At 46.9% G+C, this 23,711-nt stretch overlaps 1 protein-coding gene across 1 annotated transcript in view; it reads right to left on the bottom strand.

Moving 5' to 3' along the window:
* LOC127651349 (receptor tyrosine-protein kinase erbB-4-like) overlaps positions 1–23,711 on the bottom strand; it is a 213,951-nt gene that overhangs the window by 70,942 nt on the left and 119,298 nt on the right. Inside the window, exons 5-10 of the mRNA XM_052137124.1 lie at positions 23,351–23,416; positions 13,591–13,709; positions 13,229–13,370; positions 12,991–13,104; positions 12,750–12,876; positions 7,702–7,775 (exon numbers count right to left, since the gene is read on the bottom strand). Of these exons, the coding sequence (XP_051993084.1) occupies positions 7,702–7,775; positions 12,750–12,876; positions 12,991–13,104; positions 13,229–13,370; positions 13,591–13,709; positions 23,351–23,416 (642 nt within the window). The remainder of the gene's footprint in view (positions 1–7,701; positions 7,776–12,749; positions 12,877–12,990; positions 13,105–13,228; positions 13,371–13,590; positions 13,710–23,350; positions 23,417–23,711) is intronic.

The raw sequence follows: 23,711 nt of genomic DNA, 5'->3' as shown, positions 1-23,711 counted from the left end.
TGTTAAACAAAAGTACAAAACTCATCAGATATAAAAAAAAAAATCAGGACCCAAGAATAATATACAGGGTTTATACGGATGCTTCAAAGTTAAATTTAAGGGCTTTCAAGTAAATTTTTATTTGTTTTCAAGAACTATGCTTGAGAAGTTGTAACGGTTACCCTGTCTTGTTTCACTGTTGCCCTCTTGTTTTCCATCTTGTCACTTTTGCACTTCTTAGTTTTCACTTTAGTCCCTTATGTAACTCCATAGTCCTCTGTTAGCGTTCGTGTTCCCTGTCATTGTTTTCACCTGCCCTCATTAGTTTACCGTTTGCTTCTGTTAATCACCTTATTATCTTGTTTGAGTTCTGTTCGTTCATTGGCCCCTTTTCCCCTTGTTCATGTATTTATACCCTGTGTCTTTGTTCAGTCTTCGTTGATCGTTGTTTGATGTTAACCTGGTGTATCTTTCCTTCCCGAGTTCCCTGTTCGTGTCTACCTTGGTCAGCTTATTCAGTTTATGTTTCATTTCCCCATCGTGGGTTGTTCCTTTGTGTTTTCCGGTTTGGTTCATTGAATAAAGTTCAACTGCGTTTGGATCCGCATCTCCTCGTCTGCCTCGTTACTCAAGCGTAACAGAACGATCGACCTCCCATGGATCCAGCAGTTCAACGTGCGAACTACCATCTGCTCTGCTTAAAGCAAGAGGACCGCCCTATTGAAGACCACATCCACGACTTCCTGAACCTGGCGAGTGTCTCAGACTTCCCGGACTCAGCCTTGGTGGCCTTCTTTAGGGGCAATCTGAACGCGGCGCTGAGGGAGCGGTTGCCACAGGCAACGCACGGCTGGACGCTCTGCGACTTCCTGGAGGCGACCCTACTAGTTTGCGGCTCACAGCTCACCGTGGGCGTCGTAGAGGAGGAGGACCCTACCCCTCCACCCACTGTGGAGACCCTTCAGCTGTCCGGGGCTCTTCCTGTCACGCCTGCCCCGGTCTGCAAGCCAGAGCCCACGCCTGCCCCGGTCTGCGAGCCAGAACCCACGCCTGCCCCGGTCTGCAAACCAGAACCCACGCCTGCCCCGGTCTGCAAGCCAGGGCCCACGCATGTCACAGTGAGTCGAGCCAGCAGCCACGCATGTCACAGTGAGCAAGCCAGCGGCCACGCATGTCACAGTGAGCGAGCCAGCAGCCACGCATGTCACAGTGAGCGAGCCAGCAGCCACGCATGTCACAGTGAGCGAGCCAGCGGCCACGCATGTCACAGTGAGCGAGCCAGCGGCCACGTATGTCACAGTGAGCGAACCAGCGCCTACGGCCTCTACCATCAGCAAGCCTGAGCCCTCGTCAACCACGGCCAGCGAGCCTGAACCCACGCTGACCAGGAACCGCATCCCAGCCTCCCCAGTCGCATCAGCCCGGAGGAAGAGGAGAAAGGGAGTGGTCTCTGCGCTCCAGCCTCCGCCTGCCGCAGCCCCATGCCCGAAACCCCCCTTGACTCTGCCCTCAGCGCCCGGCGAACCTAAGCCGGCACATACCACGGTAACCCAGCCAGAGCCAGTAGCCTCAGACGTCAGTGAGCCAGTGCCGTTAGCCTCAGACGTCAGTGAGCCAGTGCCGTTAGCCTCAGACGTCAGTGAGCCAGTGCCGCTAGCCTCGACCGTCCCTGAGCCAGCGCCTGTAGCCTTGACCGTCCCAGAGACAGCGCCTGTAGCCTCGACCGTCCCAGAGCCAGCACCTGTAGCCTCGACCGTCCCAGAGCCAGCGCCTGTAGCCTCGACCGTCCCAGAGCCAGAGCCAGTAGCCGTGACCGTCCAAGAGCCAGTGCCTAAAGCCATGACCGTCCAAGAGCCAGTGCCGGTAGCCATGACCATGCACGAGCCAGTGCCAGTAGCCATGACCATCCAAGAGCCAGTGCCAGTAGCCAAGACCGTCCAAGAGCCAGTGCCAGTAGCCATGACCGTCCAAGAGCCAGCACCAGAAGCCTCGATCGTCCAAGAGCCAGCACCTCTCGAGTCTCCCAGGGCTCCTCCTCCCGAGCTTTCCAGAGCTCCGCCTTCCGAGTTTCCCGAGCTTTCCAGAGCTCCGCCATCCGAGTTTCCCGAGCTTTCCAGAGCTCCGCCATCCGAGTTTCCCGAGCTTTCCAGAGCTCCGCCATCCGAGTTTCCCGAGCTTTCCAGAGCTCTGCCATCCGAGTCTCCCGAGCTTTCCAGAGCTCCGCCTTCCGAGTTTCCCGAGCTTTCCAGAGCTCCGCCGTCCGAGTTTCCCGAGCTTTCCAGAGCTCCGCCGTCCGAGTTTCCCGAGCTTTCCAGAGCTCCGCCCTCCGAGCTTCCCAGAGCTCCGCCTCTCGGGCCTTCTAGGGCTCCGCCTCTCAAGCCTCTTGAGCCTACCAGGGCTCCGCCCCTCAAGCCCCTCGAGCCTTCCAGGGCTCCGCCTCTCAAGCCCCTCAAGCTTTCCAGAGCTCCGCCCCCTGAGCTTCCCAGAGCTCCGCCTTTCAAGCCTTCCAGGGCTCCGCCCCTCAAGCCTCTCGAGCCTGCCAGGGCTCCGCCCCTCAAGCCTCTCGAGCCTGCCAGGGCTCCGCCCCTCAAGCCTCTCGATCCTGCCAGGGCTCCGCCCCTCAAGCCTCTCGAGCCTTCCAGGGCTCCGCCTCTCGAACCTCTCGAGCCTTTCAGGGCTCTGCCTCCTGAACCTCTCGAGCCTTCCAGGGCTCCGCCCCCCGAGTCTCCTACGGCTCCGCCCCAGAGCCTCTTGAGCCTCCTACGGCTCCGCCCCCAGAGCCTCTCAAGCCTCCTGCAGCTCTGCCTACGGGGCCTCCTGCGGCTCCGCCCCCAGAGCCTCCTACGGCTCCGCCTCCAGAGCCTCCCACGGCTCCGCCACTCAAGCCTTCGACGGCACCGCCCTCCGAGCCTCCCGAGCCTCCTACGGCTCCGCCGCTCGAGCCACTCAAGCCTTCGACGGCTCCGCCCTCAGAGCCTCCCGAGCCTCCTATGGCTCCACCTCCCGAGCCTCCTCCGGCACCGCCTCTCAAGCCACTCAAGCCTTCGACGGCTCCACCCTCAGAGCCTCCTACGTCTCTGCCCCCAGAGACTCCAGAGTCTTCTTGGTCTCCGCTCCTAGAGCCTCCCACGGCGCCGCCTACCCCGGCTCCGCCTCCTGAGCCTCCTTCGGTTCCACCTCCTGAGCCTCCCTCAGCTCCGCCTTCTGGGCCTTCCGAGCCATCACCTCCCTCGGCTCCGCCTCAGAGGTCCTCCTTGGCTCCGCCTCACGCGGCTCTGCCGGCCTCCCCTGTGGCCACTCCACCTCCCAGGCCACCAAAGCCGGCCTCTATCCTGTGGCCTCCTCCCAGGCCTCCTGACCCGGCCCCTGTCTTGTGGCCTCCTCCCAGGGCTTCTGACCCTGTTCCCGTCCTGTGGCCTCTTCCCAGGCCCCCTGACCCAGTCCCTGTCCTGTGGCTTCTCCCCAGACCTCCTGACCCAGCCACAGTCCCGTGGCCTCTTCCCAGGCCCCCTGATCCAGTCCCTGTCCTGTGGCCTCCTCCCAGGCCTCCTGACCCTGTTCCCGTCCTGAGTCCTCCCTCCTGGCCTCCTGACCCAGTCCCCGTCCAGTGGCCTCCTCCCAGGTTCCCCAAACCTGTCCTAGCCCGGTGGCACACTCCCAGACCATCAAAACCTGTCCCTGCCCGGTCGATACCTCCCTGGGCCCCTAACCCTCATCTCCACTTGTGCCCCCGTGGACTGACTCATTTCCCCCCCGGACTTCCTGTCTGCCCCTGGCACCTCCCGGACCTGCCTGTCTTGCCCTCTGTGCCCCCCGGACTTCCTGCCTGCCCAGTGTGCCCCCCTGGTCTGCCTGTCTGCCCATGTGCCCACTTGTACTGTCTGTTTGCCTCTGGTGCCCTCATGTTGTCCTTGTGGATTTTTGTCTTTTGTTGTTTGTTGTCAAGGATCGTCTGGTATCCGATCCTTGAGGGGGGGGGGCTATGTAACGGTTACCCTGTCTTGTTTCACTGTTGCCCTCTTGTTTTCCATCTTGTCACTTTTGCACTTCTTAGTTTTCACTTTAGTCCCTTATGTAACTCCATAGTCCTCTGTTAGCGTTCGTGTTCCCTGTCATTGTTTTCACCTGCCCTCATTAGTTTGCCGTTTGCTTCTGTTAATCACCTTATTATCTTGTTTGAGTTCTGTTCGTTCATTGGCCCCTTTTCCCCTTGTTCATGTATTTATACCCTGTGTCTTTGTTCAGTCTTCGTCGATCGTTGTTTGATGTTAACCTGGTGTATCTTTCCTTCCCAAGTTCCCTGTTCGTGTCTACCTTGGTCAGCTTATTCAGTTTATGTTTCATTTCCCCATCGTGGGTTGTTCCTTTGTGTTTTCCGGTTTGGTTCATTGAATAAAGTTCAACTGCGTTTGGATCCGCATCTCCTCGTCTGCCTCGTTACTCAAGCGTAACAGAAGTCATTCAAAACTAATTCTTTATTTGTTAATATTAAATAAAAATATTGTATTCATTCAGTTCATTTTTATAAAACACCATTTTTTACAAGTACAGCATATCTCAATGTACATCTTTAACATATATTCTCAGTAACAATTATTGGTTCATTTATGACGAAATTGATGTGAAATTGTAGTGTGCTCCCTTAAAATGCACTTTCCAACAAAAGTGAATAACTGGGTCCGTAAACATTAGTCTTTATGACTTATGTGCTGTGATCCATGTTTTCTAAAGTCACACAATATATTTATGTGAGGAACTGAACCAAATTGCAAATGGGTCATTCTCAAAAAATTTTGACTTTCCAACTTACAAAATATTGAAAATATTGTTTTTACCCATAAATGCTGAGGGTAAACATTTCATAACATGTTAAAATAATTTTTACTCATAAAAGGACAACTTGGCTGCTGTTCTTTATTTTATTATTTTATTTTGTTTCAAGAACAAAACAAGTTAACACTAATGAGGGTTAAATGGGTTCCAACACCAAATTTTGAGGGTTCAATGGGGTACAACATAATTTTTATTTTTGGGTGTGTTTGTGTTTGAAAATATTACAGTTAAAATGTGAATGAAAATAACTTTTTAACATGCTGGTGTAAGGTCCACCTATTGGTCCAATAGTAGCATCCAATAGCGTGGCTGAAGATCTCCTGGGTGTTCTGTCTTATCGTGTGCATTAAATAATATTTTGATTATTTGATTTGAGTTCCTTGTTTTATTAATCTTATCATTTATTCTTTTCTTTATTTCATGACTCCAATTATGAAAAACCTTGTTGATGTATCTATGCTCTGAATATCAATTTTGTATGTTATTATTATTAGTAATTCTCTCTTCTAGACTGCATTTGTAATTTCAATGTTGTTTGGGTCCTGTGCTGGCTGGACACAGGTCCTTTAACTATTAGTAAGTTTTAGACGAACTTTAGTATAGATTCTCGACTCACAGTTAAGCCCTAGTCAATTAAGTTCTGTTTTACAGATTCTCGGTCCTACTCTTAGTATTCCAGTTTTATTCTACTTGGCTAAGTTCTATTATAGATTCTCGGATCCCGTTTAGCATTTAAGTACATATTTAACTAATGGGTTACATCTGAAGTAGCTTAGTTAAGCCAAATCTGACCAAAGATTTGTAGTTAATAAGAAATATACTAGAAAACAGTCCTTGAGAATGAATCATAATAACAATTTATTTTACCAGGTAATAGTAATACATTCAAATAATACAATTAAAATAATAAATCAAACTCAAAGGTATCAGTGAATCAAGCATAATAATATCATTAAAGTTGCAATCCATTCAAACATTTACCAAACATAAGAGATCCAATATATACCTGGTAGAGTAGAAAAATGACATACAATGTTTTCATTGTGGGTCTTCTGACTACAGAGACCCCAAGCTCCTCTGCCATCCTTCCTTAAGTACCAAACGATTGTATTGTTATTTAAGATGTGTATGTTTAATGTTATTTAGGATTTGGTTTAAAATTTAGTTAGTTGTGAGTAGACCTTTGAAACTTGTGATTGAGTAGGTCATTTGATGTTTACAAAGAATGCACCTTATCTGAATACAGCATCTGGTCTCTGTGAGAGATCTGGGAGGGGTCATGCCCCTGAAAGAATACAATATTTTACTAAGTTCTTAAATCGTACTTGTGATTTGACTTCGCTGAAAGGGAATGAGACCATTTTACCAGTTGCACTGAGACAACTTGAATGATACCAAACATGTATGATCAGAAAACCTTTCAAATTAAAGAACAGGATAAGTCATAACTTAGATGTTGGTGTCCTTAAAGTTACATTTGAAGTGAGGTAAGAGAGAGAGAGAGAGAGCAGATGTGAGTGAGGTTTGCGAGAACAGGATAAGTTATCCTAAAGTGACCTGAGGTGAGGGCAGATGTAAGATTTGCGTTTTATGGTCCTTAAAAAGTAGGGAGTGTTGTCTTAGGTGGAGATGCTCATCTGTGTACTTTTTATGACGTTGGTTCTCACAGAGTTCTTTGACTTTTACCGGAAATGGTGCCTTTTGGGTGTAGACATCCTGGTGCCAGCCCTGCACTGGGAAAAATCACTATATGCATATTTAAGAAGCCTTTGAACTTTGACCTTAAATATTATTTTCCTTAACTTTTTGTATTTCAATTTGTTTTAAAACATTAACATATTTTAACATTTATAACACCAATGCCATGAAATTAAGGGACAAACATTCTTTTAAATTTATTTAAATTATCAAAAATACATTTGTTTTGCTTTTTCGTGCACTTGTTCGGCCTTACACTAATGCTTATATAAACAAATAAGTACAAATTAAATACATAACTTTAAATGTCATAGAAGTGGTGTAGCAGAAGAAGAAAGAATGATTTATTTTTTTTCAGGCAATTGATTTCAAATGTATTTTCTAAATAAAATGCTAAACAGAATCAAGCCATTTAACATATATAAAGGTTAGGTTATAGAATGATTTTAATAATTATTATTATTTATTTATTTATTGCTATTTGAAAGCTTTTCATGGCTAAAAAAGTCAAAGGACATGTTTGTCAACATATTTTAATATTGACCCAAATGTTTCCAGACATAACCTATTTTGTAAGACAACATTTTCTACACACAAGGTGGTGCTAGACGGCTCACAAAAACAGAATCATCCATTGATGATTCTCAGAACGTTTTACATCTCATATCATTTTTTCACTCTGGAGAGTAATTTGTGCTTGAAACTGATAGTTGCAAGGGTTCATACTTGTTATATCCGCCACAGCAGTATCTATAAAATATATATTTTTAAAATCCTCCATTAAATTTATTGTGATTGGCCCATTCTGAACAGCACTGCCAAAAGTAACAGATACCACATGACAGCGCTGTCTATGCGCTGCCTGCTTCAGCAGTGGTCTAGTGGTCTGTCATCGTGTTTTTTCAGAAAATAGATAAATACGTTTAATTTGTTAAATGATTTATGCAAAGTATTTTAAGATTTTCTATATATCAAGCACTTTTTAAGCACTTCTTTGTAAAAATAGCTATTTTCAAGGGTTTTCCACGACTTTCATTTGAAAAAGCCTATTTCAAGCACCTTGTGCGAACTCTGAATATAACAATGTTTTGAGAAATGTATTGGATTGAAAACTGTTAATTTGATTGTCAACAGTATGGTTGACAAGTTATTCAAACAGATATTTTTTTTTTTACTAAATTATCATCTCACCTGTGATCTCTCTGACGGTGCGGAATACATGTAGTCGCTCAGGATCCAGAGCTCCGATGCCATGATACATATCTCTGTTATACAAAAGAGTACGAAGACAACAAGAGTTATAGTGTGAAAGCTCCTGTAGTTCAGCTGATACAGCATGAAAAGTCCAAGGTCATGGGTTCAATTCCCAGGAAATGCAAATAGTGATAAAATGTACTCCTTGAACACACTGTAAGATACTTTGGAAAAAAGCATCTGCCAAGAGTAAAAAAATAATGTAAATGAATAGAGTGACAAATTGCATTTGTAGACAATCTTGCCCTTCTTGGCAAAATGTAGTTCCCCGTCTGTCGCTCACTTCGACGTTGTGTCGAAGAAGCGACACTAGGGGTCTCTCTTGAGCGCCGAATATGCCTCTGATCTATGAAAAAAGGCCAATGGGAATTTGGCAGACAGTATTTGCATACCCCGCCCCTGGACATACGGGCATAAAAGTGGCCAAATACGTCAAGTTCTTTCAGAAATTTTCTTTGGAGCTGATGGTCGTGTATACAGTCAGCTGCGAGTTACACACCTGTTCCTGTTCCTCTGACGCTGCCTGCTGTTGGATCTACGGCGCACTTCAGTGGCTTTTGCCCCTGGGTGCTTTGACAGCGCAGTTAAAAGAGTTATTTTCTCTAAAAGAGCAAATACACAGCTGGCGTTGAACGTCCTTTTCAGGATACGTCTTTTTGTCTTGAGAGAAAGCCAATTCAGCCACCCCCAGCGCCTCGCCTCCTTCCTACGGAATTGGGGCAGGTGCGATGGGCGATGAAGATGATTTAGAGACAATGATGGGCTCTGTTTGCCGGATAAATCCCCTTGAACCACCCGCCTCCCCGGCATGCTTGCTTGCTTCCGTTCGAGCTCGGGATGAGTGATTTCTCTCCAATGGTTTATGTTCCACAGACCTCTGCTTTTTACAGGCAGGAGTGTCATTGGCAATTGGAAAGGGGCCCCGCTGCGCTGGCACATCAACTGCCTAGAGTTGCTGACTGTTTTCTTTGCCCTGCGGAAGTTTCTCCTGTTAGTTCGAGACAAACATGTCCTAGTCAGGTCAGACAGCACCACCGTGGTAGTGTACATAAATCGCGAAGGCGGCGTATGCCCCCGCCGCATGTCGCGACTCGCCCGTCGTCTCCTTCATTGGAGGCTTCACCCCCAGTCGGTTCAGCTGATTTGGGAATGATTCGGCAAGGCCCAGGTAGACTGTTTCAGATGCGGGTAGTACAGCGAGCAACACACACACTTTTGCTTTTTTTAATTGGTGGTTCTATTGTAAGGAACATGTAAATAGGGACTCCAGCCACCATTGTTAAATGCATTTACAGGGCTCCAGTGTCTGACATCAGATAAAATTTACAAGTGCTGCTAAGGCTAAATATAGCCTTAAATGTCAGGCTTTGCCAGTCGGAGATCACTAAAGATAATGTTAAGGAGGTGTGAACTTGCAAAAATGATGTCAGACACTGTAATATGCTCTGGCCTTCCTTGGACTTCCTGTTTCTGACGGCACAGCACGCACGCACGCACGCTGCACGAGAGTTTGTTTGTGGCCTGCTTAGCACTGCTTATTCACATACGTTCAACGTTATAGTCATCGTTCATAGTTATATCCTTTGTCATTTTACCGCGTCGTTCATAGTTATATCCTTTGTCATTTTACCGCGTTTCAGATTCTTCCGCTTTTTCTCCCGTTTCATCTGCGTGTATTTTACCGGTTGCTGCTGACACCTAGCTAGAGTCTGTGTTTGTAGCCTTTAATCCTTAAACATCTGCCATTTTTAAGCACGCATCGGGTCTTCCCGTATTATTCTCTTATCGGGATTCAACTGCGCGCATATTCCACCTGCATCCGCGTTCTATTTTTATCGCGGTTAAACTGCGTGCATTTTTTCAGCGCGCACCCATTTTTTCTCCTCTGCGGTACACAGATTACTGCATCGATCTCAAAGCACCGCTTATCAAGAACAACCACCACCAACAACAAACAATTTTGTGAGGGATTCAAATCAATCTCAAAACCCTCACCGCTCAGGAATAACGAACAATTTGCGGTAAGTCATGGCATCGGCTCATGTTATTTGTTCATGCATTGCCTGAGTGGTGTCCGAAGAATAGCATAGGATTCATAGACAATTGGAAGATATTTTGGGGTAGACCTGACCTGCTAAAGAGAGATGGACTCCATGGAAAGTGCCACTCTAATCTCTAGTAATTTGGCTCATAGTCTTAATAATGATAGCCTAGGTCAGGAAGCAGACAAACTGGTTAATCTGAATATCTGCTAGCTGCCTTGAGACGTCCCACAGGTCAAATAAACTACAACACATAGAGACTGCCGCATTGAGCAATAATTATGTGCAATTTACAGTCTAGTCTTTTTATATTTATCCAACACATCCAACCTCTTCTGCCATTACATTCCCTTGCACTGTATATAACAGATATGTATTTAGATTTGTACTACGTATGTGTATGTGTGTGTCTATGTGTGTATGTATATATGTATGTAGATTATGTATGTATGTATGTATGTATGTATGTATGTATAGATATATATATATATATATATATATATATATATATATATATATATATATATATATATATATATATATATATAATATAGTCATATTCTGTATTCTATATATACTTTATTTTCTATTCAATTTCTTTTCTTTTTTTCTTATTCAATTTTGTATTTTGTATTTTTGTATTTATTATTTTACATTTTATCTATGTCTATGTCTGGAGGACACGCTGTCACAGCAGGTTTCGCCCAGCTGAGAGTGGAGGCTCCACCCCCAAATGGTCCAGCTGATCTCAGACAGATTCGGCATGTCACAGATAGATCTCTTTGCCTCCAAGGACAACTCCCACTACCCACTCTGGTACTCCCTGTCAGAAGCTCCTCTCAGGACAGATGCGCTGGCACACAGCTGGCCCCGGGGGCTCCGCAAGTACGCATTTCCCCCAGTAAGCCTCCTTGCATTGGTGCTGTGCAAGATCAGGGAGGACAAGGAACAGGTTACCCTGGTGGCCCCTTACTGGCCCACCCGGACCTGGTTCTCAGATCTTACGCTCCTCGCAACAGCACCTCCCTGGAAAATTCCCCTGAGGAAGGGCCTTCTTTCTCAGGGATGGGGCACCCTCTGGCACCCGCGCCCAGACCTCTGGAACCTCCATGTCTGGCCCCTGGACGGGATGCGGAAGTTCTAGTGGATCTACTACCTGCAGTCATAGACACGATCAACCAAGCCAGAGGTCCCTCCACCAGGCAAATTTATGCCCTAAAGTGGCACTTGTTCATGAATTGGGGTTCTTCCCGAGCCGAAGACCCGCAGAGGGGCGCGGTTCGGTCAGTGCTTTCATTCCTGCAGGAGAGGCTGGAGGGGAGGCTGTCCCCCTCCACCTTGAAGGTGTATGTAGCTGCTATCGTAGCCCACCACAACATAGTAGATGGCAAGTCCCTAGGTAAGGGACTAGCTTTATCAGGTTCTTGAAAGGCGCCTGGAGACTGAATCCTCCCCGGCCTAGCCTATTCCCCTCCTGGGATCTCTCTGTGGTCCTCTCGTGCCTTCAGAGACCCCCCTTAGAGCCGCTTGATTCAGTTGAGCTTAAGGCCATCTCCTTGAAGACGGCCCTCCTGATCAGCCTCCATCAAGAGGGTTGAAGACCTGCAAGCATACTTTGTCAGCGACACCTACCTGGTGTTCGGTCCGGCACATTCTCAAGTTTTCCTGAGGCCGCGACCAGGCTACATGCCCAATGTTCCTACGGCCCCCTTCAGGGATGGTGTTGTGAACCTGCAAGCGCTGCCCCGGGAGGAGGCAGACCCAGCCCTTTCGTTGCTGTGTCCGGTACGTGCTTTGCATATCTATTTGGACCGCACGCAGGGCTTTAGATGTTCTGAGCAGCTCTTTGTCTGCTTTGGCAGATGACGGAAAGAAAGGCCAAACAGAGGCTAGCTCACTGGGTCATTGATGCTATTTCACTAGCCTATCACACCCAGGCTGTGCCCACCCCCTTGCGGGTTCAAGCACACTCTACGAGAAGTGTGGCATCCTCGTGGGCACTGGCCCATGGCACCTCTTTAGCAGACATCTGCAGAGTAGCGGGTTGGGCAACACCCAATACCTTTGCCAGATTTTACAATCTTGTGTTTTGTAAGGTCCGAGCTGGTAGAACTCGGTAACACGGCACAACTGACCGGGTGTTCCACTTGCACACAGCACAACTTCAAGTTGATCCAGTGCGCCTTCTATCCCAGGTCAACCACTACACGTCACTCCCTGGATGTTCTCCTCCCTAGCCTTCTTGCCTGCAAATTCAGCAGAGCAATTCCCGTCCAGACCCACTATGAGTCACAGGGCTCTGTACTGGAGTCGGGCTCCACAGGCTTAGTTCCCTTCTCAGGCAAACTCCCTGTGATGTATTTTTCCACGGTACGGTCCCCCTGTCGGTGGACCCGCGTTTCCCTTGGGCAAGACTGTGGAGGAGGATTCCTCAATTTCTGCCAGTGTCTCGGGAAGATTCGTCTGGGTTTCGTTTGCACCTCATTAGCTTCAACAGACTCTCATTCGAGGGCTCCTGACTTCCACACTCACACACTCCCCTCACGAACACACTCTCCTCTAGCCCGGAGTGGCTTTGCTTCCCTGCCAGCTCAAGCTGGCGCGTCTAGAATTGACTGCTTGAATTATAATTATCAAAGTTGAACTCTCTCTCACTCTGTCTCTGCTTGTGGGTCCTTCATTCCCCCGTGACACTAAACCCAACGAAAATTCACAATTCTCCAAATTAGTGTTTATCAATGAAATCACGGAGTGAAACGGGGTGAAACTAATTTACAACTAACAACAACATCAGCTTTATATATCTCAGAACTTGACTGAAATGTTTGCACACCAAAAGGAGCTGACTAATAGCAGCATTTATGGTTCACAACTGTTCAAAGAGAAACCCAAATGTCTTCTGGGACAACCTGATTCTGTCAGCATGAAAGTGTTCAGACTCACCCTTTGATGCCAGTGATGAGGAAGATGAGGTTGCCGTTGATCTTGGTGCAATTGACAAACTTCTCAATGTTGCTGGAATCTACAGTTTGAGCTGTCTGAAGACTGCCGGTACCTATTCCATCACACACTGAACACCACATACAACAAAATACACAAACATTTCTGACATATTTTAGAAAAATGTTAAAGGTTGTTTGCTCTTTGGTAAAGACATGTGAAGTATGGTAAATCAGTTCTTTACTTTTCGGACAGATGTCAGTGCATGGGATGCACATCTTAATGTGATTTTCCTCAACCTCCATCTTGTTGCTCGGACAGGCTCTGACACAAGAGCTGTGATCCACCACAAAGTTATCTGTTGTGCCAGACAGCAGAGAATATTAGAGTTTTAATGAGACAACTAAATAATCACAGTAATTATTAAATATAAAAAATAAATAAATACCAGATGATGCAATCTTTATGGCAACCTGACTCACGTGGGCATTTCTTGACACAGAATGCTCCATAGGTGTATTTGGCTTTAGGATTGTGGTCGAGCTGGAAGGTTGTTGGATTGTAGACAAATGGTTGAGGACACTGTGTCACACACGCACCGCTGTCATTGAAATTCGTACAAGCCTGAGAACACAAAGTCAGTTAAGCGTGTCCTAAATCATGAACTAATAAATAAAATATGGCTCTTATAAAGAGAAGCACTCTTTTCTAGGCACCTCTATGTGAATGAAAGTTGTTACATATGGTTTGATTTCCACATGATTAGGTTTTTATCATTACCTAAACTGTAAAATCGTACAGTATCATGCAGAATGAGGAATAAATGAAGGAATATGTGACATACGAAGCAGTCTGTGTCTTTGGGCCCAAAACAGCCTCCAGCACATTCTCGATGGCAGCAATTACTGACGTAAGGACCAAAACAACGACCATCACACTGCTCTGCACAAACCGTCTTTGTTACTGCAAACACAGACATTTTGAAAGGTCAAGTTTACAAACAAATTTAAAAATGACAACCCTTAATTCAGTTTTAACTTGTCTTAATTTACTCATCCTCATGCCATTTGAAACCCATATGAGAACAAAAAAAAGAGATGTTTAGCAGAATGTGCAGGCTGTTCTTTTCCATACAGCAAAATTAGTGACTCTCACACTACAAAAAATGACAAAATAAAAATACCATAAAAATACTAAATAAAAAATAGTCCATACATCTTGTGTGTTAAACTACAAGTATTTTAAAGATATGCTGAAATTCAAACCACAATTCACAGAAAATCTTGCCTTTCTCCATAGCTCAATAATCATATGATCTTTTGTGTTAGACTATAAAAAGAGTTGTTAGCTTAGGGATGTTATTTCTACTTGATCTTAACTTTAAAAATGACTTTTGTTGGTGTATCCTGATATGATCAGATTGATTCAGTCATCTTTATATGTCTGACTTAAACAAAAATAGCTGATTTAAATGTTACTATATAAAGGACATTTTATTTTTGTGTTTTATTTCCCTCAATCCTCTACTTAAGTAAGCCTCTCACATCAGTTGAGGAGTTTGTGTGACTTTACTTTTCTTTAAGTATGTTATAAGTCACCAGGACATTTGTCAGAAAAACTCCACCACCCCAATTACTCTTGACACTCTATGCAGCTGTATTCTGTTTAATTATCCCTAATTATGTGGTGAAAACTGAACCTGCCATCCCCTGTCATCACTCACTCCCTCCCTCCCTTTGTGTCTGCCACCCACCCATAAATGTATCACCACAGGTTGTGTCACAAGAAAACCAGAGGAGATTACAGAGTCCTCACAAGAGCTATCGCTTTTTGGGGGTCCGAAATAATAATAATAATAATAATAATAATAATAATAATAATAATAATAATAATAATAATATAGTGTTTCTGCTGGATCAGTTGAACAGATATGGCATGCTTCACGGTTATAAGATGATGCATCTGAAATGCGTCCAGGCTGGCTACGTGGTGACTCAAGAGACAGCCAGGGAATGTCTGAAAATACTGGATCCCCACGGAGTGCAACTACGGCGCCGGAATCGCCTTCGTCCAGTGATGATGTACACTCTACCTCAACTCTTTGGTGCTAGGTAGTACCTTAAAGAGGTATCCCAACAAAAGATACAGGCTTGCAGGGAGGAATGCCTTCAGAGAGGACCTGTGATAATACTGTGTTTGACATTTGTTGCCTTGCCATGGCAGAAAACACTCTTCATCCACCAACCTCTCCAGAGGAAGCTATTGAGCTTTACATGTTCTTACATGCTTACATAAGTGACCAAATTCTATAACTTGTTCTACTGGATAAAATGACTGATTGTCATGATTGATTGTTGTAAGCATCAGCCCATAGTCAAAATCAAAATATGTAATAAAAAACAGTGCAACAATGTTTTTCCTTCCCTGGGTGATCTACTGTGTTTGACAATATGCCTTCCTAACTGTTGGTGTCTTTTTTTTAACAGGTTATTTTCATTGCAGCCAAACAATTATATGTGGGTCAATGACAAAAAAGGGTTGGCAAGATGAGAAAATGTAAAAACTTTGAAAAAGCTTTTTTAAAGGCATCCTTGAGTTTAGTTAAAATGTATATTTTGTGTTATTGTACATTTCATTTGAAATGGGATTTGCACCATTTCTTTTTACAAAGACAGGACCAAATGGTTCTAAAATGTCAAGTGGTGTAACCACAAAGGAATGATACATATTTAATATTTCATCCACTACATTGTTTGAGTGCACTCATACAAATATAACTCCTATTTCAAAATTTCACCCAAAAATAGATTTTATTAGGATTACTTCTAAATTTAAATTGTGAATGTGTTATTGCAATATCAAGTGGTAGACGTGCTGAAAACAACTTTTGTTTTCTAAATAATCTTGGCCAAATTGTGTAAAGAGTCTTAAAAATGTGTTCCCCGTCTGTCGCTCTCTTCGACGTTGTGTCGGAGAAGCGACCCTAGGGGTCTCTCTTGAGCACCGAATATACCTCTGATCTATGAAAAAAGGCCAATGAGAAGTTGGCAGCTAGTATTTGCATACCCCGCCCCCGGACATACGGGTATAAAGGCGAGGAAATACTAGAGTTCATTCAGAAAGTTTCTTCGGAGCCGATGGTTGTGCATGCTGTTCTCATGAAATCACACCAGTTCCACTATTCCTCTGACGCTCTGCATGCTGTTAGATTGAGGGCGCATTACAGTGGTGATTTCTCCTTCTTGCTCGGCAGTGCAAATTGCCCCTGGGCACTTCAACAGTGCAGAAACCCAAACTCTAAGAGAGTTGTTTAAAAGAGTGATTTTCTCTAAAAGAGCAATACACAGCGGCGTTGAACGTCCATTTCAGGACGTGTCTTTTTAAAGACATGTTTCCGCCTCTGTGTAGTTTCTGGATGCGTTTGATTTCTACCCATCTCTGACGGTCTAAACACTGCCTGGCGTACCTGGGCTGCGATTACACGCAGGCAGCATTTTTGAATGGTCTATGTTTTCAGGGCTAGAACATAGCCATGTCAGTATTGCGGTCGCGCTTTATTTTATCATGAAAGTCACTTCAGCCGCCCCCGATTTGGGAACAATGACGGGATGTGTTTGCCGGATAAATCCCCGCGAACCACCCGCCTCCCCGGCACGCTTGCTTGCTCCCATCTGAGCTTGGGATGAGTGTGGCCCGCTTCGTGGCCGGCCTGCTGGTCCCTTGAGCTCCCAGAATTGGATGACGATAATCACCGCTGCATCGGAGAGCGTTACAGCGGCGTCTGATGTTGATGACTCATCTGCGCCGCCACCTTCGGGTCTGCACGCCCAGTCTGAGCCTGATGCACAGAGGTCCACTATGGTATCCCGGGTACCGCGAGCACGAGGCTGGACCGGAAAATCCCGTCCCCTCCCGCTCACGGCTACTTGATTGGTTCCACGGGCATGTGCGCCGCTCACAGCCGCGCCCCCCCCGCCCCAGGTTCCTTTCTTACCGGACGGGCATGATGAGCTGACGGCCACGCGCTCATCCACTCTCTCTACCCTCGACGGCGGAGTGGAACACGGGTACAAGGCCATTCCCCCGGTGGACAAGGCTGTTGCATTCCACTTATGCCCCGGAAACCCTACCACCTGGCGGGGTTGCCCTGTACTCCCTTCCAAGGCCTGAAGGACAACATCCTCGCTGACAGCGAAGGCCTACAGCGCCGCCGGACATGCCGCTTCCGCCCTGCACGCCATGGCCCTCCTGCAAGTCCACCAGGCCAAGGCGCTTAAAGAATTGCACGTGACAGCGGATGCGCTGTCACGACAACGCTTGCCCAGCGGAGAGTGGAGGCTTCACCCCCAGTCGGTCCAGCTGATTTGGGAACGGTTCGGCAAGGCCCAGGTAGACCTGTCTGGCTCCCAAGAAACCTTCCACTGCCTGCTCTGGTACGCCCGAACAGAGGCTCCCCTCAGGGAAGATGCACTGGCACAAGGCTGGCCCGCGGGACATGTCCAAACATGTCCTAATCAGGTCAGACACCAGGCCAAGGTGCTTAGAATTGCACGTGGGTAGCCCTGATCCCGACGTGCTGCAGGAACTGTGCTCAGCAACCGACCTCTCCCTTAGAGCCACGAAGGTCACAGCGCAGTCACTCGGGCAGGCGATGGCCACCCTCGTGGTCCAGGAACGACACCTATGGCCGAACCTGGTCGAGATGGGTGAGACCGACAAGGTTTGCTTTCTTGACGCCCCAGTCTCCCATTTCGGCCTCTTCAGCGACACCATCGAGGACTTTACCCAGCAGTTCTCGGCGGTGAAGAAACAGACGGAGGCAATCTCTCATATCCTGCCCCGCCGCAAGCCTGCAGCCATGGGCCATGCCCCATCTGCTCGCCGAGGGTGTCCCCCTGCGAAGAAGCAACAAGCTGCTCCGCCTTAACCTGGGCCCAGCTCTCAGCCCACGCGTCAAGCGCTCCGCAGGAAGCAGATTCCCCCGTCTCACGGACCCCCTCGAGGACAAGGAAGGCTCCCAGGCGCTCCTGAGATGGACGACCCAGAGCCCAAGACGTTAGCTCCGGAGATGGTAAGACCACTCCGTCCCCCGGTGGAGGGCCGGGAGGAGAATCTTCTTTTGAATTTATTTCATTTGCCATTCCCCTTAACCGGGGCAGCAGTGCCCAAATTTTCAATATAAGAGCTATTTCCTTTGCTCTGGGTCATCTGGCCCGCAAATGCCATTCTCAGAGCCTCGGGACGCGTTCTCGGCTCCCGACGGCGTACTACCTGATCCGCCAGCAGCGAAGCCCCGCCGGGCACTTCAAAAATACTCGTCCCCTTGGTGTCCCTAGCACGGAGATTGGATGTGTGGCTCTCACTTCCCAACCCTGTCACGCTGGCTGGACCTGACCATCCGACCCAGTTACGCAATTCAGTTTGCCAGACCCCCGCTTTTCGGCGTCCGCTTTTCCGCAGTACACGGCGAACATGCAAAATTCATGCGCGCGGCCTACGACCGATCTTGGACCTGCAAGTTTTCAACCGAGATCTGCTCAAACTCCTGTTCAAAATGCTCACGCACAAGTGTATCTTAACATGCGTCCAGCACCTAGATTGGTTCGCAGCGGTAGACCTGAAGGACCCGTACTTCCACGTCTCAATTCTGCCACAACACCGCCCCTTCCTACGGTTCGCGTTCGACGGCCAGGCGTTCCAGTACAAAGTCCTCCCCTTCAGCATGTTTCTGTCCCCTCGCATCTTCACGAAAGTCACAGAGGCAGCTCATGCCCCGCTCCGAGAAGCCGGCATCCGCATACTCAATTACCTCGACGACTGGCTCATACTGGCCCACTCCCGAGAGTTACTATGCACTCACAGAGACCAGGTGCTCAGGCACCTCAGCCGCTTGAGGCTTTAGGTCAACCGAGAAAAGAGCAAGCTCACCCCGGTACAGAGCATCTCCTTTCTCGGCATGGAGTTAGACTCAGTCTCAATGTCCGCACGTCTCACCAATGAGCGTGCGCAGTCGGTGCTGAGATGCCTTGCCAAATTCAAGCCGGGGACAACAGCCCCTCTAAAATTGTTCCAGAGGCTCCTGGGGCATATAGCATCCTCAGCTGCAGCCACGCCACTGGGGTTGATGCATATGAGATCGATTCAGCACTGGCTTCAGACTCGAGTCCCGAGACGAGTATAGTGCCATGGCACGCACCGTGTGACAATCACCCCCGCCTGCCGCAAAACACTAAAACCCTGGACAGACCTCTGCTTTGTACGGGCAGGTGTGCCCCTGGAGCAGGTATCCGACGCATCCTGGTCACTACCAACGCCTCCAGATTGGGTTGGGGCGCCGTGTGCAAAGGGCATGCAGCTGCGGGCCTTTGGAGAGGGGTCCCGCTGCGCTGGCATATCGATTGCCTAGAGTTGATGACTCTTTTCTTTGCCCTTTGGAAGTTTCTCCCGATAATTCGAGACAAACATGTCCTAATCAGGTCAGACAGCGCCTCTGCGGTAGCATACATAAATCGCCAAGGCGGTGTACGCTCCCGCCACATGTCACAACTCATCCGTCGTCTCCTCCTTTGGAGCCGGCAGCGTGCCACTCACATCCCCGGCAAGCTTAATGTGATAGCGGATGCGCTGTCACAAACGCTTGCCCAGTGGAGAGTGGAGGCTTCCCCCCAGTCGGTCCAGCTGATTTGGGAACGGTTCGGCAAGGCCCAGGTAGACCTGTTTGGCTCCCAAGAAACCTTCCACTGCCTGCTCTGGTACGCCCGAACAGAGGCTCCCCTCAGGGATGACGCACTGGCACAAGGCTGGCCCGTGGGGCTACGCAAGTACGCATTCCCCCCAGTGAGTCTTCTTGCACAGGTGCTGTGCAAGGTCAGGGAGGATGAGGAACAAGTCACACCAGTGGCTCCCTGTTGGCCCACCCGGGCCTGGTTCTCAGACCTCGTACTCCTCGCGACAGCCCCTCCCTGGCAAATTCCCCTGAGCAAGGACCTTCTTTGCTCTGGCATCCACATCCAGACCTCTGGAAACTCCACATCTGGTCCCTGGACAGGACGCAGAAGATCTAGCTGGCCTACCACCTACCGTCGTAGACACGATCAACCAAGCCAGAGTCCCTTCTACCAGGCAGCTCTACGCCCTGAAGTGGCGTTTGTTCGAAGATTGGTGTTCTTCCCGGGCGGAAGACCCACAGAGGTGCGCAGTTAGGTCAGTGCTCTTATTCCTGCAAGAGAGGCTGGAGGGGAGGCTGTCACCTTCCACCCTAAAGGTGTATGTCGCTGTTATCGTGGCTCACCACAACGCAATAGATGGCAAGTCCCTTGGTAAGCACGACTTAATCATCAGGTTCCTAAAAGGCACCCGTCGGTTAAATCCCTCCCGGCAGGGCTCTACAGTGCGAGTATTTCACTCGCATTTTCCCCTAAAAATAGACCTGTGCGAACTGGAAAAATTATTTACGAGCACAGTGTGCGAATATAGATTACAAACGTAACCCCCTCCCCCCTTTTTAAGATTAATTTTTTTTAATTACAAGACCCACATTCCACAAGCGGCTTGTGCCAACAACAGTAGAGTTTTCTGTGATGACGTGGTCCAGTCAGAGAGAGAAAGGTGAACAATGGAAAAAATGCGACATCGCATTTTATTTTCAGCGAAAAAGAGACGAGGAGAAAGAGGGATTTGGCGAGGGGGATTCACAAGGTTCAACTATTGAATTCTCTTCACAAGGTTTACACGAGACGGCTAACGTTAGGGATGCTGAAAACAATGTTAGCGAAGCTACCGTGACCCCAGCTGTCACTTCAACGTCCACTGTAGCTGGTGGAGGGAGAACATATAGAATCAATGCAAATTGGCTCAAAATGTTCCCATGGCTAGAGTTCGAAAACAACGTCATGTTCTGCAAATATTGTAGAGGGCAGAAACAGGTGGGCATCTCGTCCTTCGTGTCAGGAAACCATATCCGGAAATCGCAGGGGGGGTCTGGACCCCCCCATCTGAGGGTTGTCCCCCCCTAAAATATCAATAAAATATGTGCATTGTAAATAATATAATGATATATTCTTAAAATAATTGTTTAAGAAATAAAATAATACAAATGCAAACGGTGCAACAACAAAAACCCCTTGGTGTCCCCTTCAAAAATTGCTCTTGAGATGTTGAGTTGTTATGTTTATTGTCCCCCCCAACATTTTGATGACATTTTCACCCCTCCAGGAAACCCGCATCTGAAATAGTGATGGGTCGTTTGCGATCGATTCGGCTCTTGTAAGTGAACGTTGGGAGCCGGCTCGCACATCAGAATCTATTTATAAAAATATTTAAAAACAAATTAAGATACGAATAATCAAAATATATATATTTTTTTAAATAATATAGGCCTAAATGCTCAAGCGCACACATTAGTTCTGACTGTCCGCTCAGACTAAAAGCCTCACCTGTTGTTCCTGTCAATCAGACACGCAGTGTCAACCAATGAACCAAATATGCGTGAGGGAGGGCGGAGCCAACTTATGTTGTTCAGATTGTATTTGAATCGTACCTATCTGGACCGCACGCAGAGCTTTAGACGTTCTGAGCAGCCCTTTGTATGCTTTGGGGGACAGCGGAAAGGAAACGCTGTCTCCAAACTGAGGCTTTTCCACTGGGTAGTAGACGCCATTTCATTGGCCTATCACACCCAGGCCGTGCCCCCCCCCCCCCTTGTGGGTCCGAGCTCACTCAACAAGTGTTGCGTCCTCGTGGGTACTGGCCAGGGGTACCTCCCTGGCAGACATTTGTAGAGCAGCGGGTTGGGCAACACCCAACACCTTTACGAGATATTACAGTCTCAGGGTTGAGTCAGTTTCATCCTGTGTTTTCTCAGGTCAAAGCCAGTAGAACTCGGTAACACACTGATGGGCTGGCCGGGTGAATCGCTTGCATATAGCGCCCTTTCCCTCTGTTGAGATAAAATTGTGCGTCTTTTTTTCCCAGGAGATTCCACTTCTCAAATCACTGGTCGATTCCTCCCTAGACCTCATGGGTCCGCAGTTCAGCGGAGGAACTTGCCGACCCAATCCACTGCGGGTACTCAATCTACCCTGTACTAGAATAGGTGCTCCACAGGGTGAGGACTCCTACTCGGACTCCCCCTGTGTGTATTCTCCGCGATACGGTCCCCTTACGAAGCGGACCCGCGTTTTCCTTAGGTAGTTCTGGCAGCCCTCCGATCGCCGTGTTGTAGCAACACTCCCTCGCTGGGCTGGATCTACCACCGCGCCACTCCCACATGTCTCCTAAAAACACATGTGATGTATTCACCACTTTACCTCCCCGCCGGGTAGGTGTGGTCTCCGCAGGGTCTTTTCCTCCTGAAAGAATAGGAAATTGGGTAAGACCCCCTTCCCTCGATGCATGTAATGGCCCCGGCCATCTATTGCTCTATGCGAGAATCATAGGCTTAGCCCGTTCCCAGGTTGGCAAACGTCGCCTTGTTCCCCTGTCTAGGGTAACCAGAAGGACTCCGACGACTTTTTTGGGGCATTGGGGAATCTTTGAGCTGTTGTCTTCTCGTTTTTGTTTGTCCAGGCAGTATCGCCCCATACACTGTTATATAAGCGTGCAAGGTAGGCGTCCTCTATTTCTCTGATAAGTGATGTGTCGATCTGTGAAGACGTATTAAAAAATGTGTAGAGCTAGCTTTAAATGAATTGCCAGTTTTTATACTTTTATATACGTATAATATAGTATAATATACGTATAATATTTATATACGTATTTATATATATAAACAGACAAATAATTTTTTAAATATTTTTAATGTCATTTACGTCAACATATTTTTTTTATGAAATATTTTGCAATGCTTCAGAAACAGTTTTAAGCATGATACTGCATAGCTGCCTGTATCAACATAATTAATTGTAGCTTGCAGCATAGGCATTTGTTGTTGTTGAATTATTTAAAATAAACCTCATATAATCAATTTGCAATCATATTTTATACTACACAATGATGACTAAGACTTTATAGATATTACATTCATTATTAATTATTCTGTGAACACACATCAAACGATGTGTGTTGTGAAAAGCGCTATACAAATAAAAATTACTTGACGTGATATTTCAACTGTATGATTTTTTTTTCAAAGGATTTACAATGTCAATAATTTACTCAAAGTGCAACCTGACATTTTATAAGTCACATATGTATGCTAGTTATGAAATATGTGTAATGTTATGATAATATTCAAAAGACTGTCTATATATTCAGAAACTTTGTCTGAGAATGACCTGTAATTGACATCCAGATGGGACTAATAAAAGTCTAATAATCTGCACTCGTTGTAAAGCTAAATCTACTCATAATCAAAGGTCAATAAATATAAAATACACTGTATGTAAAGCATTTTTGATGCTAAAGTGAAAACTTATTGTGTATTTGTTGTCACAACTGTTCTAAAACTTCAAAATCTCTGAACCCAAAATAATTCAATTTACATGCTCATCCTAACCCTTACAAAATGTGGGATAGAACCACACTTTATGAATAAATACCTATGAACACTAATGAGATATTACATTTAGGTACTGTGTTGCTGCCTGGCCCACTTCAATACTCACAGCTTTGGCACTGATCTTCCTGTGGTCCCCAACAGCGGCCATTACATGAGCGATAACACCTTCTGCCTGCGGAATACATGTTCATGTTAATTCTAAACAACACTAGTTCACTAGGGATTTGTTTTTGATATCACCATACTATGTTCCCTCTCAGATTTGTCACTGATTAGGTTTAATTGACTGCTTTGTAATTACAGAGTGAGTGTAGTTGAGAGTGACCCCAAGCAACAATATCAACTCAGTTACGAGTGATTATATTGAAGAAATCATTAATTGATCCATGGCCTGTAATTTGTCAGGAGCTGCAACAAGACCCCAAAGCTACTGTACTTAAAAACTGCTCTCAATAGCATATGGCCAC

This window comes from Xyrauchen texanus, chromosome 11 (assembly GCF_025860055.1).
Source record: "Xyrauchen texanus isolate HMW12.3.18 chromosome 11, RBS_HiC_50CHRs, whole genome shotgun sequence".
In the NCBI taxonomy this organism is placed as follows: Eukaryota; Metazoa; Chordata; class Actinopteri; order Cypriniformes; family Catostomidae; genus Xyrauchen; species Xyrauchen texanus.
This window is presented reverse-complemented; position numbering and strand designations above follow the sequence as displayed.